General features: G+C 35.8%; 1 protein-coding gene across 1 annotated transcript; it reads right to left on the reverse strand.

The window, feature by feature from the left end:
• Positions 1 to 860: 860 nt before the first annotated feature.
• Positions 861 to 16,971, reverse strand: LOC306843829 (estrogen-related receptor gamma-like). Its single transcript, XM_079375512.1, has 8 exons — positions 16,792 to 16,971; positions 14,054 to 14,409; positions 13,017 to 13,133; positions 12,383 to 12,487; positions 10,854 to 11,036; positions 4,060 to 4,329; positions 2,235 to 3,045; positions 861 to 2,195 (listed from the first exon to the last, which is right to left on the reverse strand). The coding sequence occupies exons 1-7, from the start codon at positions 16,848 to 16,850 to the stop codon at positions 2,801 to 2,803; spliced, it is 1,335 nt and encodes a 444-aa protein (XP_079231638.1). The 5' UTR covers positions 16,851 to 16,971; the 3' UTR covers positions 861 to 2,195; positions 2,235 to 2,800.
• Positions 16,972 to 18,554: the final 1,583 nt, after the last annotated feature.

An 18,554-nucleotide genomic window follows, 5' to 3' on the forward strand; every position in this document is an offset into this window, starting at 1 on the left:
AAGGTTAAAAACAGTGAGTTTTAAACAGACATGCACAGCTCAAAGTCTTCCGTAAATATATATTTTTTAAAATCCAGCTACAAAAAGATAGTGATAGTCTCAGAAATTCAGCTGCAAGCTCAAAACACACACACACACACACACACACACACACACACACACGCACGCACGCACACACACACACGGGTTCTTCCAGTGTAAGCAACTTTTATCCGAGCCTCATTAATGACTCGTGTGGCGTCTCTCAGTGAGGAGACACTAATGTGTTGATGGTTTCTGACGGCCTGTGAAATTATGCAGGTGGAGAATCTGACAGCCTGCTAATTTATCTGCATCGATTAGCTTGATTATTCATAGACATAAAGCTACAACAGCCATTACAATGATCTCTCTTTCTCAGAGAAAAAAGTCCTACAGAAATACACTGAGAGAGGAAATACAGACCAGTTAACTACCCAGAATACCCTGGTAACCACCTAAAATACTCTTATTAAATCAATAGCGCATAGCCCAAACACACCGGATCCATGATATCTAACACAAAGGAATTATTTATTTTAATTCATTTCACGGGACATGAATATTTACTAATCTCTGCATTTGAAGTCAAAAATATGCTTGTGTATGTTTATTTATATTTGTCATGCAGTACTTGATTTCAAAAGAAAACAATCAGACTTCCATAATCTACAAATAAATAATAGAATTCGACATTTTGTGTTTGAGCACAAATTAACGTGATGCAGCTCATAAGATGAATAATCAGTTTGATTTTTGTGAATATAACCCTGACCGGTGTTTTAATTCCTGCTGGGAAAACATCTCAAGTCTTCAAATCACAGATGAAAAACACAGACGTCAGAATGAAAGTCCACTGTTTAATGCATTATTGTTGAACGTATTTGTCATTTTTGACATTCATTTAAAAAAAAAAAAAATAGTTATTGCATATAATCAGACAGATAATGAGGAGACAAAATTGAGTGTCGTACAACATCCACAAACCTTCACAAGCAGAAATAGTGAAAAACACAGAACGGTAAATAACAGAGGCAGAATTCCTCAGAGACTGAAGGAAGAATGTGTCAGATCACACACAGTAGAGATCGGTCTGCTCTGTTATTCATATTTACAGACACATTTCTCTGTATCTCACATAGATACCTGTATCTAGTATTTACTGTTTCCTTTGTTACGGTAAACATATTAAATGTATTTTCTGAACCTCAAAAAGCCTGATTACGGAAGCCTGTTATCGCCACAGGATAAAAAAAAATAAGAAAGGTAATTTTATCTCACAAGTCTGACTTTTCTCCCACAATTGCGAGAAAAAAGAACTGCAAGATAAAAAAAAAATGCAATTCTGTGAAATATATTATGAGATATTTATATTAAGTTCTCAAAATCATGAGAAATAAACTCGCAATGTCAAGTTATACAGTCCAGTTTTGAGAAAAGTCACTACTTTTGCAAGTTTATACTTTGCAATTCAGACTTTTCCACATGCAATTCTGAAAAAAAGTACATTTCAGTTATTGCTTCAGAAGATACTTTCACATCTCTGTGAACGGCTGAGAACAGATATTGCGATGGCTTTTCTTTTCTGTCACTGACTGAGCAAGAACCTTCCAGTTTGGTGAGCTAAAAGGTTCACGTGGTAAAACATGGCAATTATGGAATAAATAAAAGTTGCAATCAGCTTTAGTTGTGCAGATCTAAATAAGCATTTAGAGACAAAAAAATCCTTCATTAGTGCATTATCTATTATGCTAATCAGGTCACTTCTTCAATAAAAGTGCTTTGGTATGTCTCTGATGTAGCTACACTTATTTGCTGTTCATATATGTTTTATTTCTATCTAGACTGTATCTTTGAGCCCTTTTAACTTTTTAAAATTCTGTAGTAGATGTTGTTAACACTTATTCTTCATATTTGTGTGAGGAGAGCAATTACTGACTACTATTATTTGGCAAGGCTGACGCTCTCTACTGTGATAAAGCTCTTATGAAAACTGAAAATGTTTTAAAAAATAAGTCTTGAATAACTTAACTTGATAAATAAAATGCAAACAATGAACACCTTCAAGATTGAGATTGAGATGTAGTTTCTCCAATAATTTAAGGATATTTATTCACATCCAGCACTCTTAAATGTTTGGGCTCGGTACGATTTGTTTTTGAAAAAAATATTTTATGCTCACCAAGGCTGCATTTATTTGATCAGAAAATACAGACAAATCTGTAACATTGTGAAATATTATACAAATTTAGATTTTTATCTGAATATATTTAAAAATGTAAGCTGAATTTTCAGCAACACTATTTCAGTGTCACATGATCCTTAAGAAATCCTTCTAATATGCTGATTTGCTGAAACATTTCTTATTATGTTGAAAACAGATGTTCTGATAATATTTTTTTGGAAACCATAACACATTTTGGATTCTTTGATGAATAAAAAGTTCAAAAGAACAGAAATATCAATCTTTTGTAGCATTATAAATATATTTACTGTCACTTTACTGTTCATCAATTTAGTGCATCCTTGCTGAATAAAATTATTAATTCCCCCCCCAAATTTTTGAACAGTACTGTATATTTGATACTTAATTTTTTAGTTATCTATCATCCTCAACTATATGAAACAAACTGTATTTGTCAGAGAATATCCTGTATTATTGTTATGTGTCATGATAATGACAAGCGCCTGTTGTTTTCCCTGGATTCGTGAATAATCCTTCATCCAATCGTGTGCAGGAGGGGCGTGTCACCTCTGTTTGACGGTCCAATCAGGTGAAGGATCAGACATTTGCCTCCAGAAGTTCCAGGAAGAGTTTGTGCATGGGGACTCGTCCTTCCTGCTTGATGCTGCAGAAGTGCCTCACGGCTTTGGCGGAGGTCTGGCGGAGGAGTGGAAGGGTCATAATGAGTTTCCCCGTCCGTCGAGGGTCTTCCCTGTGATGGACACACTCGTAATCCAGAAGAGCTTCATGGAGAGAGTCCTGCAGACCCTGAACGGCCTCCACGTCCTCTATATGCATCGAGTCTGAGAGAGGGAATCAAAACATCAGGTCATTCAGGTCTCTGAATTCTGAACGCTTTTGCTGCATTTCATTCAAAAACATTGACTGTAAATAATGCATGTGTTAAAGTTGCGTTTAGCCATTTTTGCATTCATTTAAAAGAATAGTTTGCACAAAAATGAAAATTTGCTCAACCTCAGGCCATCCAAGATGTAGATGAGTTTGTTTCTTCATGGGAACAGATTCGAAGAAATGCAGAATTACATCACTTACTCAACAATGGATCCTCTGCAGTGAATGGGTGCCGTCAGAATGAGAGTCCAAACAGCTGATAAAAACATCACAATAATCCACACCACTCCAGTCCATCAATTAATGTCTTGTGAAATGAACAGCTGCATGTTTGTAAGAAACAAATCCATCAAGATGTTTTAACTTCAAACTTCAGGCCAAAACGTCCAGTCCATAATCCGTAATAATGCTTCATCCAGTGAAAATGCCCATCTCCTGAAAAAAACCCACTAACATATTTGTTTAGGACTTTTTTGGACTGTTTTAATTTGTGCCTGATCTGTGCATATTTCTCTCCTGATTCACTGGAGGAAGCATTATTATGGATAAAGGACTCGTATTTGCACCTTAATTATGGATGTTTTTTTTTAGGAACATGCAACTTTTCACTTTATATACATTAATTATTTACATAATTGATGGACTGGAGTGGTGTGGATTATTGTGATGTTTTTATCAGCTGTTTGGACTCTCATACTGACGGCACCCATTCACTAAAGAGGATCCATTTGTGAGGAAGTGATGTAATGCTGCTGCATTTCTCCAAATCTGTTCCCATGAAGAAACAAACTCATCTACATCTTGGATGGCCTGAGGGCGAGTAAAATTTCAGAAACTTCCATTTTAAGTCAACCATTGCTTTATTTTATTTACTTTTTAACACCATGCCAGCGTCAAGACTATTTTGAACTATTCCTTTAAGTAGTCCATGCAGAAATGTTCTGTGCAAGTATTTGTATCTTTACCTGAGTTGGCGAGAGCGATGGCTTTCAGAGTGACAAACTCTTCTCTCTCCAGCCTCATGGACCTGTACCTGCGCACCAGCTGTAATATGGCCTTGTGGAGCTCCAGCAGACCTGCTGATTTGGCCTGTTCAGCATCCATGATGTAATCCTCCGCAAACACCAGCTTGTCCTCGCAGGGCAGCGAGCGGAAAGCCACACGCAGGATGAGGATCTCCATCCACGCGCTCTGCAGGAGACTCATCTGATCGGACAGACAGAGGCTGGAGAAACCTGCAGGAGTGATGGAGAAACTGATCAGATAACGGTCTCTTCAAAAAACAACTCTATGATCCACGTAATTGGCTAAAGAAATAATAAAAGTACCCAAATATCAAAAATAAAACACTCAGATAAATAACTAATTAAACTACTACACAAATAAAGCAAACACCTATATAAGTAAATAAGCACATAATCAGTTAAATAACTAAAAATAAATTATCAGCCGAACACTTAAATAAATAACCTATCACCTAAATATCTAATTTTCTAAACAACTAATAAGATAAACAAACCAAAATAAATAACCAATCACTGTCTAAACAAACAACTAATTCCCAAACAACCAAATAAATAATTAGATGACTAAAACAACTTATCAGCTAAGTACTTATCAACTAAACAAGTAATACTAAACATCTAAATAAGTAAATCAGATAATAGCTAAATAAATAACCAATCACGTAAATATCTAAACAAACTATTTCCAAAACAACTAAACAGCCTAAACAAATAATCGTTTGAGTAAATAATCAACTAAATAACAAAACCACAAATAACTTAATTAACGGATTAAACCAATAATCAGATAAATGAGGAATGCAAAACCAATAATCTCCTAAACAACAAATAAGATAACCAAAGTAAATAAACAACTAATCACATCATTAACTAAATAAACAATAAACACCAAATTCTGTAAACAAATCAAGACCCATGTAAATAATCAGCTAATTACAACCAATTACATATATCTAAATAAACAATAAACAACTCATTCAAATCAATAAACAGGTAAAGAGCTCATTAACACTAATCAGCTAAATATAAAGCTGGAATAAAAAACACCTATATAAGTAAATAATCTGCTAAATAGTTCAATAAATAACCAAATACCTAAATATGTAAATAAACTAAATCAGTACATAATCAGATGAATAACTAAACAACTAATCCTTTAATTAACCAAACTACTAATCAGCTAAATAAGAAATACAAAACATCTTAAGTAAATGACCAACTAACTAACAATCACCTAAATATGTAAACATTTCCTAAACATCTAATCTGATAATAACCTAAATCACTAGCTATATAACGAAAACAACATGTCAGTGTAGTAACTAAATAGCTAAATAACCAAATAATTTAAATACTATCTAGCTAAGTAAATAAAAATACTCAAATTAATCACTTAAATAACTATTTAAAAAAAAAAAACTAAATACAACTAATCAGCTAAATAACTGCCTCTGAGATGTTGAAGCAGATGAATGAAAATGACCATTAAATGTGACGGATAAAGCCCACCTAATTTTAGAGCTAATTTGACACTGGACTCTGACCTCTGTTAGGAAGGAAAGCTTCTGTGTGTGACAGAGGACAGCGTCAATGACGGACGAATCTCTCTCATTCACGTTCTCTCACACTTAATTAAAAAGCCAGTGATTAGTTTGGTGTGGCGAGGGAGGAGAGCAGCCATCACTGATGTTTATCAGAGGCCGTAATGACTCGTATCTCTCGCTGGCTCTCCTCCTGAGTGACATTCATTAGCTGATTGGATCTCGGCGCTGATCGATCGTGGGCTGAATGAAGCAACGCTGCCGTTCACACTGAGCTCTGAGCTCTGGAGACGCGGCCATATCGACGTCTGTGAAACGTGTTAACGGAATCAAAGGGCCCTCGTGGCACTCAAACAACGCAAATAAAACAACCCCAGAGCCATTTAAATCAGCAATGTCCTCTTCTATTGTACGTCCTGCTTCAGACGCCGGGAAAGAGACAATACTGCTGTCACACACTGTTGACATGAACACACACAACTGCTCTTGTGTATGTAAAACACACACACACACGTTGGTTTATGTTTTGTGGGGACTTTCCATAGACATAATGCTTTTTATACTGTACAAACTGTGTATTAACCCTAACCTTAAATACAAGCCACACAGAAAACTTTCTGCATTTTGACATTTTTCAAAAATGCTATTTAGTATGATTTATAACGTCAAAAATTTCATGTTTTACTATCATTGTAGGGACATTTGGTCCTCACAACGTAGGGTTTATCTGGATGACACACACACACAAATACATAGCATTTGTTATAATTTGGGGACAAAACTGTTTGAGCCAAATCAAAAAAAATACATTTTCATTTTTTTTAAATAAAGTGTTGTTTTGTTGTGTAGTTCTATATATGTGTGTGTGGAATCGGGTTTGTATATGTGTGTGTATATATATACACACACATATACAAACCCGATTCCAAAAATGTTGGGACACTGTACAAATTGTGAATAAAAACAGAATGCAATGATGTGGAAGTTTCAAATTTCAATATTTTATTCAGAATACAACATAGATGACATATCAAATGTTTAAACTGAGAAAATGTATAATTTTAAGGGAAAAATAAGTTTATTTTAAATTTCATGGCATCAACACATCTCAAAAAAGTTGGGACAAGGCCATGTTTACCACTGTGTGGCATCCCCTCTTCTTTTTATAACAGTCTGCAAACGTCTGGGGACTGAGGAGACAAGTTGCTCAAGTTCAGGAATAGGAATGTTGTCCCATTCTTGTCTAATACAGGCTTCTAGTTGTTCAACTGTCTTTGGTCTTCTTTGTCGCATCTTCCTCTTTATGATGCGCCAAATGTTTTCTATGGGTGAAAGATCTGGACTGCAGGCTGGCCATTTCAGTACCCAGATCCTCCTTCTATGCAGCCATGATGTTGTAATTGATGCAGTATGTGGTCTGGCATTGTCATGTTGGAAAATGCAAGGTCTTCCCTGAAAGAGACAACATCTGGATGGGAGCATATGTTGTTCTAGAACTTGGATATACCTTTCAGCATTGATGGTGCCTTTCCAGATGTGCAAGCTGCCCATGCCACACGCACTCATGCAACCCCATACCATCAGAGATGCAGGCTTCTGAAATGAACGTTGATAACAACTTGGGTTGTCCTTGTCCTCTTTAGTCCGGATGACATGGCGTCCCAATTTTCCAAAAAGAACTTCAAATTTTGATTCGTCTGACCACAGAACAGTTTTCCACTTTGCCACAGTCCATTTTAAATAAGCCTTGTCCCAGAGAAAACGCCTGCGCTTCTGGATCATGTTTAGATATGGCTTCTTTTTTGACCTATAGAGTTTTAGCCGGCAACGGCAAATGGCACGGTGGACTGTGTTCACCGACAATGTTTTCTGGAAGTATTCCTGAGCCCATGTTGTGATTTCCATTACAGTAGCATTCCTGTATGTGATGCAGTGCCGTGTAAGGGCCCGAAGATCACGGGCATCCAGTATGGTTTTCCAGCCTTGACCCTTACGCACAGAGATTGTTCCAGATTCTCTGAATCTTTGGATGATATTATGCACTGTAGATGATGATAACTTCAAACTCATTGCAATTTTTCTCTGAGATATTTTTTCTGATATTGCTCCACAATTTTTCACCGCAGCATTGGGGGAATTGGTTATCCTCTTGCCATCTTGACTTCTGAGAGACACTGCCACTCTGAGAGGCTCTTTTTATACCCAATCATGTTGCCAATTGACCTAATAAGTTGCAAATTGGTCCTCCAGCTGTTCCTTATATGTACATTTAACTTTTCCGGCCTCTTATTGCTACCTGTCCCAACATTTTTGGAATGTGTAGCTCTCATGAAATCCAAAATGTGCCAATATTTGGCATGACATTTCAAAATGTCTCACTTTCAACATTTGATATGTTATCTATATTCTATTGTGAATAAAATATAAGTTTATGAGATTTGTAAATTATTGCATTCCTTTTTTATTCGCAATTTGTACAGTGTCCCAACTTTTTTGGAATCGGGTTTGTAAATACAGTGCCCTCCATAAGTATTGGAACAGTAAAGACAAAATTGCTCTGTTGGTTGTGGAGTCAAGACATTTACAAATATGATTAAAAGATGAATATAAGACAAAACTACAGAATGTCACGTTTTATTATTAGCCGTTTCAACACATACATGTTTTACCAAATAAAAAGAACAGCACTTTTAGAGTTCATCCCACTCATTGATGTGAGCATAAGTATTGGGACAGTTGAACATAAGGCAGATATAAAAGATTAAAAGCTATTATTTAGTTGCTGATCTCTTGCACACAATCACAGCAGTGAGTCTGTGACCCATAGACATCACCAGACTCTTGGTCTCATCCTTTGAAATACTTTTCCCAGCCTTTAATGCAGTCAATCCCAATTGTTGTTTGTTTTGGGGAGTTTCTGCCTTTACTCTCCTCTTCAGCTGCTGAAATTCATGTTCAATCGGATTTAAATCTGGAGACTGACTTAAATTCCTTGACTGAACTGGCAGGGTGTTTTGGGTCATTTTCCTGATGCAATATGAAGCACTTCCCAATGAATCTGGTGGCATTTTCTTGAATATTGGTAGGCAAGATGGTTTTGTACCCTTCCAAATTCATTCTGCTACTGTCATCATACATTAAGTCATCAGTAAAGTTGAGAGGGCCTGTTCCAGAGACAGCCATGCATGCCCATGCCATGACACCACCTCCACCAGGCTTTACAGATGAGGCTGTATGCTTGGGATCATTTGCAGTTCCCTTTTTTCTCCACATGTTTGCTTTCCCATCACTTAGATAAAGGTTCATCTTTGTCTCATCGGTCCATAAACACAGTTCCAAAACTCTTCTGGCTCACCTTTGTGCTTTTTTGCAAACTCTAATCTTGCCTTTCTATTTTTGGTGCTGGTCAGAGGTTTGCATCTTGCTGTGTAGCATCTGTAATTCTGTGTCAAAGTCTCCTGAGGACAGTAGATTGTCAGAGCATTACCCCAGCTTTCTGGAAGTTGTTGGTGATTTTACAGACACGTCTTTTAGGATTCATTTTCACAGCTTTTATGATTTGTCTGTCATCAACTACTGTTGTTTTCTCAGCCGATCAGGTAGTTGTTAGCCGATCAGGTAGTTGTTGGTTGCTGGTGTCGCTGGTGGTTTCCAAACTCTTGATTTCTCCATGGCCTTTGTTTTTGCTAGAGCTCTAACTGACTTCCTCTTTTCTTTTAGCATCCAAATTGCTTGCTTTTCTCTCAAAGTCAGCTCCCTCGTCTTCATCCTGGTTTGTGTGTGTCATCATCGAATGCAAGATTCAGAATACAGAAGTAATGGATATAACTGATACAACACATTCCCTGCTTTAAATATCTGAAGAATTAATGCAACAGGACACAGCTGATCACTGAAAGACCTGAGAGGCAACTGCTCCAATACTTATGCTCACATCAGATAGAGGGATGAACTCTAAAAGTGCTGTTCTTTTTATTTGGTAAAACATGTATGTGTTAAATCACCCAATAATAAAATGTGACATTCTGTAGTTTTGTCTCATATTCATCTTTTAATCATATTTGTAAATGTCTTGACTCCACATCCAACAGAGCAATTTTGTCTTTACTGTTCCAATACTTTTGGAGGGCACTGTATATAATATATGTGTGTGTGTGCTACTCTCCAACTGGAAAGTATTTTTAATAGTAAATTTGTTTTAAAGTACAGACCTGACAATATGTTCCTAGTTTTATATACTGAATTTTTTACATTTTATGTAAAAGGGTTGCATGGTCCTTGCACTAATTTTTTTATTTTTTTTAAATAATGCGTGGATTTTTTTTGTTTTACAGTTTATTTCCCAAGTGAATGTATCTTATTTTAAGGATGTTTATATATTTTGTTACTTGAAGCCTAAAAAAATGTTTTTTGTTTTTTTTTGCATTTCCTGCCATCATTTGTGTAGTCATATGATTGACCTGTTATAAAAATAAAAAAAAACAGAAGTCTGTTGTATGTCCTCATACAGATAAATTTGAAATATTCACTCACATTCTCTCAAATGAGACAAATTGTGTTTATTTACCAAATAATGTAATCTAGTGCACAAAGCTAATCAGTCTCTCACATGTGATGGAGAATCACACACACACCTGGTTTTGTGGTTTGTTTTGTAAGCATTACTACAGAGGTCAGTATCAACACAAAAACAGGTGCTGGCCAGTTCTCTCTATGTGTGTGTGTGTGTGTGTGTGTGTGTGTGTGTGTGTGTGTGTGTAGATACTGAGATACAGTTATAAAAATGAGCTAAATCTGTCGAAACCTATGAGGACGAGGACAGAGGACATCCTCAAAAAATATTGATAAATAAAGCAAACATTAGACTTAGTATGTGGTAACTATACAAGATTTAATGACAACAAAAGTCTATGAAAATCCTCATTGAGACACTTGTGTGTGTTTAGAGCTGCTAAAAGAACCGATGTCTTGAGTACAGGAAGACATTTCATAATCAAATTCCTCTAAAAACATCTAATGCATCTGACATTCCAGTGTCACAGAATCTGTGTGTGTGTTGTTATGTTACACAGAAACACATCCGAACTAACAGCACTTTATCTCTGTGTATCCAAAACAAATAGCAGATAATACGTGTGTGTGTGTGTGTGTGTGTGTGTGTGTGTAATTAAAGTCTCTTTGGTCTGTTAGTACCTGGTATGTGTTTGGCCCAGCTGATGTTGAGCACCAGCTCTCTGTCGGCGAGGTCACACAGGGTCGTTAGGGCTTTGATGTCACTGTCAGGGAGGGTGGGGTCAGGCATGGCACACACCTTCTCTGGCTCCGCCCCCAACAGCAGGGTCACCACCTTATTCTCCCCCTGAGTGCTGCAGGATGCTAACAGAAAGAAACACGAAATATTAACATATATAGGGCGACCATAGTTATTTTTTCTCAGACATATCCTGGACGGATTTCTAAACTGCCTAAAATGTCCAGGGGGGGTGCATGTCCTAAAAGCCCTGCTCTATAGTCATGTATCTATATATATATATATATATACACAAATTTGCATTACTTTGCTTGTTGTCTGTAGATCCCGCCTTCTCACACGCCTCGATTGCACTGTAAAAAAAAAAGTTGAGTCAACTTAAAAGTTTAAGGCAACCAGCTTCAGCAGATTTTTGAGTTCTCAACTTATTTTTCTCAACTTTTTGTTGTATAAACTTAAAACAAGTTGAGAAAACTAAAAAATCTACTGAAGCTGGTTGCCTTAAACTCTTAAGTTTGCCCAACTTTTTTTTTTTTTTTTTACAGTGTGGTCGATTGTGTGCAATGCCTGCATGCTATTGGTCTAACTAATTCTCATTCATTACCTTCAGCAAGTATGAAAAGAGTGCATTAATGCCCACCCACTTTTTAGAAGTATTTTTTCCATTCATTTTTCCCATTGGGATTTTAACAAAGTACTATAAGCAATTAACCAAGTCAACCAGCTAAGAGGAGAATCACAATACTACAAACTTTTATTTGAAGCAAAAAATGTCTTAAAATCAGACAAAAAGACAAAGTTACATGACTGTCTACTTATCGCCATTAATGAGGGAAAGAACTACAATCCCATGAGCCTTAGCAAATGATAATAAAAATGGAAAAATATAAGAAATATAAACTATAAGAGAAATATTAAAAAAGTAGTTGATTGTATATAAAATGCATATAAATTAACAATATATTAAGTTTATTGCAAAATAAGCATACACAATTTTTTCACGTTTATATTTTGCGAGCATGAGGAAACGGACTCTATTACATTATTAATGGTGCTTAATGGAAGTGGGCAGAGCTCAGCACTTGTTTGATGCAATTTGCTCTCTGCGAGTCTATGATTGGTGGAATTTTCTTTACAGGACCATGGGTAGGTAGTTTTTGTTTTTACCAGGAATTCCACCGTTAAACACAATTATCTAAAACATGTTGAAATAATGCAAACTGATGGCTTCAACAAAAGCATACACCATCAATTAATAACCTCGGAGCGCACAGTATTTATTTGTAAAAGTTATCGTTAAAAATCTATTTCCCTATGGAGAAAATTAATGACATTTTTATTTTTCAGAACCTGACTGTTGCACTCTTTAGGAAAATATGGCCAAACCCCGGACACTTTAGTCAATTTAGAAATCCTGGCCACATATACTAAGATGCAGATGAATCTGGCTGAGGTGCAGTGTGATTCTTACGCTGTTTTCTGTGAGGTTGCTGTACACCGAAGAAGACGCTGGAATCAGAGTCGATTCTCCTCTTATATTTCTGCCGTCCTCCTCGCACCCGGTCCAAACGCACACCTGAGTCACACACACATATAGATAGATTCTGGGATGAGAAAAACAACTTTCTCTTGACTGAAAATAAACAGCTGCATGAAACAGGAAACTGGCTTTTATACATTTTTGGCAGCACTTTTAAAAAAGCAGGTGCACTGAAAGAAAATCAGGCCAGCAATAATGCAACTCCACACCTGCACTAATATAACAGTCTTTGCCTTTTGCTGACTGTGTATAATTATTATTTTTAAGGTTGTGAAGGCACTTGAGTGCAGCTGCATATTTAAGAAGCCCATGATACATGTGTGCTTAATCTCAGACACTTTCATAGCAAAACAAATCAAGAGAACCTGCATAGAGTGTCATTCATGTTATTTATTGCACTGCATGTAGTGAATCTCACAAAACCTGTCAAGAACATGGCAAAAAAAAAAAAAAAGTATAGTTAGGATTTTTTAGGACAATTAGGCACATTTACACCCACAATTCTCAGAAAAAAAGTGATGTTTTTGTGAGATTCATTAACACACACACACACACACACTCTCACCTTCTCGCAGCATTCCCACAGACAGACACTTAGAAAAGCGGCAGGCCTGACAGGACTTCCTCCTCCGTTTAGTGATCTCACAGTCTCTGCTGACCGAACAACTGTACTCCATATTTCCTGACAGAGACAAACAGACCATCATTACCATCAAAATGTTCCTCTAGCAAAAACTGTGTACCAAACACGCACAGACACACGTTCCCCCTGTGCAACTAACTAGATAAGCTGCCTTTGTTTCATAACAAAATACAGTAAAATCAGTAATATTGTGAAATATCATTACAATATATTTCAAAATTCTATTTATTCCTGTGATGCAAAGCTGAATTTTCAGCATCTTTCCTCCAGTCTTCAGTGTCACACGATCCTTCAGAAATCATTCTAATATATTTGATGCTCAAAAAACATTTATTATTATTATCAATCTTGAAAACAGTTGTGCTGCTTCATATTTTTGTGGGCTTTTCATTTATGATGCATTTATTTGAAACAGAAACATTTATCAATTTAATGACCCTAAACTTTTAAACACATGAATCACCTACTATATTTGTCAAAATGTGTAGTATATAAACAAATCATATCACACTGGATATTGTGCAATGTGTTCACATGATGAAAATTAACCAAAAGTTTATATTTAATACAGACCAGGGTTATCATCATTGTTCACTAAAGCCATAAAAACATGTTCATTACATGAAATAAATTAATCATTAAATGAAATGAAACCAAATATAAAATAACTCAAACTCATTTTATTTTTTAATTATTTCCAAAGCAGCATTGTTTTTTTCATGGTTTAGTTTAAGTTGAGGTACTAAAATAACTAAAACTTAATAAAAACACTAAACACTAAAATGACACTAATAAAAATGACAAAAACACACAAGAAAATTTCTAAAATTAAAAAAAAAAAAAAACAGAAAATATCAAATGTAATGCAAAATATTAACAAAATCAATAACAGTATATCAATGTTACTAAATAACCCTGAAGGATGGACACACAAACACACATTTGATTGGTGTCCTGACCTTGAATGGTGCGTTTGAAGAATGCTTTGCAGGCCTCGCAGGAAGCCACTCCATAGTGAAAACCAGATGCAAAGTCTCCACACACGAGACACAGGCGTTTGGGGCCCGAGCTCGTTTCCTCCAGCAGCCTGCAGGGGGCGCCGGGAGGCCTACGATCTGCCTCAGCCACAGGGTATGAAGCGTGAGAGTCCAGACCTTTTGGGTTCCCCTTAGTTATTGAACTGTAGCTGCTCCCAGCGTCCGAAGAAGCTGCGGGACTGTGCTGGGTCAGACTGTCCGACAAGGAGGAAGGGCTCGATGGCTCTGTCTTGATGTAAGCGGGACGGTGTCCATCGATCGACATCATGTCCAGAAAGCTTTAGAAATCAAGAGAATAGTGAGAGTAAAGAAAAGGAGACAAATGCATGCCTGCATTATCTTTACAATAAATTTGATTATTATTACACACACTGTAAATGTGAGATATTAAAAAAATAAAAAAGGTAAAATGCTGCAGTAAAACCATGTTAACTGTAAGTGAACTAAAATAAAAAATAACTACTTTAATTCAAATCTCTAGCCATAAAAATATACATACTTTTACTGCATAATAACTGTACAAAATGATAATTTATAGTCAAACTCCATATTAAAGAAAAAACATTTCACAGTGAATTATTGTTATTTTATGGCAAATTATTTTTTTCAAACACAAAATATTTTTCATAGTTTTTGTAAGGTTCAAAGGTTGAGAGCTAGATTTAATTTTATTTGTATTTATCTATTTATTTATTTTTTGGACACATTAAATCGTCCAAAAATAGAGATATTTAAAACGTTAGACGATTTTTATTTAAAATAAATAAATTAATAAAAAAATTAACTTTTTATTGATCAAAGAATGAAAAAAATGGATTGGCTGTGTTAAGCAGCACAACTGTTTTCAACATTGATCATTTGAAATGTTTCTTGAGCAGCAAATCAGCATATTAGACTTCTGAGGGATCGTGTGACACCGAAGAGAAATGATGTTGAAAATTTAGCTTTGCATCACTGGAATAAACTACATTTTCAATTATAATAATATAAAACACAGCTTTTTTAAATTGTAATATTTCCCATGATTACTGTATATACAGCCTTGAGCATAAAAGACTTCTTTCAAAATAAAAAAAAAAAAAAAAAAACTTACCAACCCCAAACTCTTGTTTGTTTAATGTTTAAACAGCATTAAAACTAATAGCCATAAAAGCATTATTTTAACATCACGTGTATCACCCTGATGGTGTTTTGTCCTTGTGCAGGTCACGCTGTGCATGTTCTACAAATTGTTTATGTTTATAATGTTTGTATTTTTATTAGTCATGGTTCATGGAAAGACAGTTTCGATGAACCTCAAACCACTTGTACTGTAAATTTACCAGGATTTGTTTCACAGTGCATGAATCCCTGAAATGAGCTCCAATCTGACAGAACAGCAAATTACTGTTTTTTGTTCTTTTTATCAGCACAACTATATTTCCCACTATGTCAGAAGTAATGTTTACAGCACACACAGCGCCTGAACACACCTGTTTTATCACTCCATCTCACTCACACACACACAGCGGCCAGTAACGTGATCCTAAAGCCCATCAGGGTTTTTGTCTGGGATCCAGAGGAATTACCTGTGACTCCATCACACATCTCAAATCCTATTGCTGTAAGACGGTCGGTGGACGCTGCCAGAATGTGTGCTTATTAAAGCGCTCTGCCTCCATTCTTACGTAAATATACAGCAGGATTATAGTTGTGATTTTTCCATAGTTTCTCAGCTCTTTCAAAGTGTGGGGTAGATCACTAACGGCATTCCTTTTAGTACAGTAATCATTTACTCTGTTCAAAATGAAGATTGATCAATAGTTGATGGTACATTACATGTTCTTCCACATTTACATTTATGCATTTAGCAGACGCTTTTATCCAAAGCATTCAAGTTACAGTTTTTACATTTTATCTGCTCTTGGAACAATCTTCCAATCAGCATATTGATTTCTGGGTCCTTTAAAGCATGATGTTTTTTAAAAAAAAAATTGGTGCTTTTAAGAACCCAGAAACCAACAGGCTAAAGAATAAAAAGACTTTGAGGAACTTAAACAGGTTCTCTTATTGTATTATTTTAGCTGGAAACTTTAATCTTAGTGATCTGAGCGGAGGATGGACAGGAATGCGCATCTAAAATATTTATTATTAGCCTAACATATTAATAAGTTGCTTATTTATGGAAAAACTATCAAATCAAATATTAAAAAAAGACATTTCTCTTACAAAGACCGTGTATGTTTTTCCTGATCACATGCACAAGTTTTACTCTCTATCACATTCAAACATGCATATCTTTCTCTTATTATAAATCAATAGAGTCAATCAGATACATGTCATGCAAGTTACTCATGCAAGTCACATGTGCCCCACAAAAATTAATCATAGTAAGCATAGTTTCCACCAAAATCATCGTTACTACATAATATAAATGAATATGAGATCTCCTTTAAATCAGTCCAACATTATAGCCATTTTGTTCAATTTTTTGCTATATGATCCTGTATATCCTTTATAAAGTGGCCTATAATTACAATATTTTATATAGATAAATACATAAATATATATATATATAAAACAAAGTTCCAGTAAAGCAAATTAAGTACAATACGATAGTACATATAAATTATAATAATAATTATGTCCAAATGATGTTTATAAATGTATAAGTTACTTACTTGTTCTGTTCAGATGGGAAGGAAAAAGATTCCGGGTGAAAAAACTGCACTAGATCCATTGGACGGCTAGGAATGAAACCATAACCTGAGAAAAACACTAAATCTCTCTCTTCTTCTCGTCTGTAAGGTTTTACTATAATATCGCTCGTCTGATTCTCCTCACTGCGTTTCTGCTACTGCAGCGCAAAACCCCAGCAAGGCTGCTTATGAATATTGAAAACACGTTTCGCGTTGTTCCCGCCCCTATGCCAACGTCACCAGATAATCGACCAATGGGGGCGCGCTCTAATGAATATTCATAAAGCTTGCTCAGGTGAGAAGGTGGCGCTTCGGTTTGAGAGTTAAATGAAAATGATAAACACTATGCATCATGTAGGCTATATTAATATAAAGTATTTACATTGTAAAGTAAAACCATGGTAGGCTACTATGGTAAGGGGATGCGACTTACATAAAAGTATCAAAAAGTGTTGTCTGAACACACAAATCTGAAGGCTACATAAAGATTTCCACTATAAAGATTATTGCAATTCTTGTCTTCGAAATTGCATTTAAAACAAGGCATCATCTTCTGTACAGGTAATTAGCCTAAAACTCAGCAAACTTTTAAGAAACAATAACCTGTTTATGGGAGATCAAGTGTAACTTTGTGTTTGAAATGAGAAAGCCTCCATTATGCAGCAGGTAAACAGACAGTGTTTTCAGTGGTATTAGCTGGAAAAGCCTCTGTCCACTCATGTGCCGAGAGCAAACACACACTGAGCTGAAAAACAAAAGGAGATCTCAACGCTTTCTGTCTCTAAGTCCGACATTTACTCGATTCTGCAACTCTCTCACCATCATCATTGTCATTGCAGACTACACAGCAGGAAACGCTCCTCATTAAACATCCTCCTCATCCCTCCAGATCTCAACTACACCCAGATCAGACAGACAGGTCTGACCACTGCATTACAGATCTCAGTTCATAACATCAGATGAAATCACAAAGAGCAAATATCTCCATGGCATTCACTGCTGGTGTCTTTTAAAACATTTTATAACCCATATAGCAGCAGTTCTGGACGCTGCATGAGAGCACAACTGCTTATTTAGGCACTTTTACCAGGTTGCACTCTAATGAGCAAACACGGTATCTGGCATCTTAAAGGAATATTTCACCCAAAAATGAACATTTGCTGAAAATGCTCACCATCCAAAATGTAGAGGAGTTGTTTCCTATGAGAACAGATTTGGAGAAATTTATCATTGCTCAACAATGGATCTGAATGGGTGCCGTCAGAATGAGAGTCCAAACAACTGATAAAAACATCACAATAAACCACACCACTCCAGTCCATCTTGTGAACCAAAAAGCTGCATGTTTGTAAAGTAGTGTGCATAAAGCTTTATTTAATAGCAGAAAATGTGTAGAGATTCTTAATAAAATACAATTCCGCTACTAATTGCAATGATATATAGTGCAATTATATAGTGCTTTTAACAGTACAGATTGTGTCAAGGCAGCTTTACAGTATTAAATAGGAAAAATAGTGCGTAATAATACAAAAGGACAACAGTAAACACTCAATTTATTTTTTAAGTCAGTTGATCATTGCGTAACTCTAAAACAAAAACTGAGAATCTTTCAAAATACAATGTCACTAACTTGGGAAATCCTGTAATTAGGTCTTCATCAAAAGCTTTCAGTGCATGGTTCAAGACAAACTGACTGACATCACCTATATGCCTAAAAAATCAAGAAAGTATCTTCCAGTTTTGTG

The sequence above is a fragment of the Barbus barbus genome (assembly GCF_936440315.1).
Source record: "Barbus barbus genome assembly, chromosome: 24".
In the NCBI taxonomy this organism is placed as follows: Eukaryota; Metazoa; Chordata; class Actinopteri; order Cypriniformes; family Cyprinidae; genus Barbus; species Barbus barbus.

Bases quoted from the DNA above. Each gene is read 5' to 3' on its own strand.
- LOC306843829 (XM_079375512.1), bottom strand. From the start codon at position 16,850: ATGGATCTAGTGCAGTTTTTTCACCCGGAATCTTTTTCCTTCCCATCT. The intron at 13,134-14,053 runs GTCAGGACACCA...TGTCTCTGTCAG, and splicing joins CTTCAAACGCACCATTCAAG to GAAATATGGAGTACAGTTGT. The intron at 3,046-4,059 runs GTAAAGATACAA...TCCCTCTCTCAG, and splicing joins CATCGCTCTCGCCAACTCAG to ACTCGATGCATATAGAGGAC.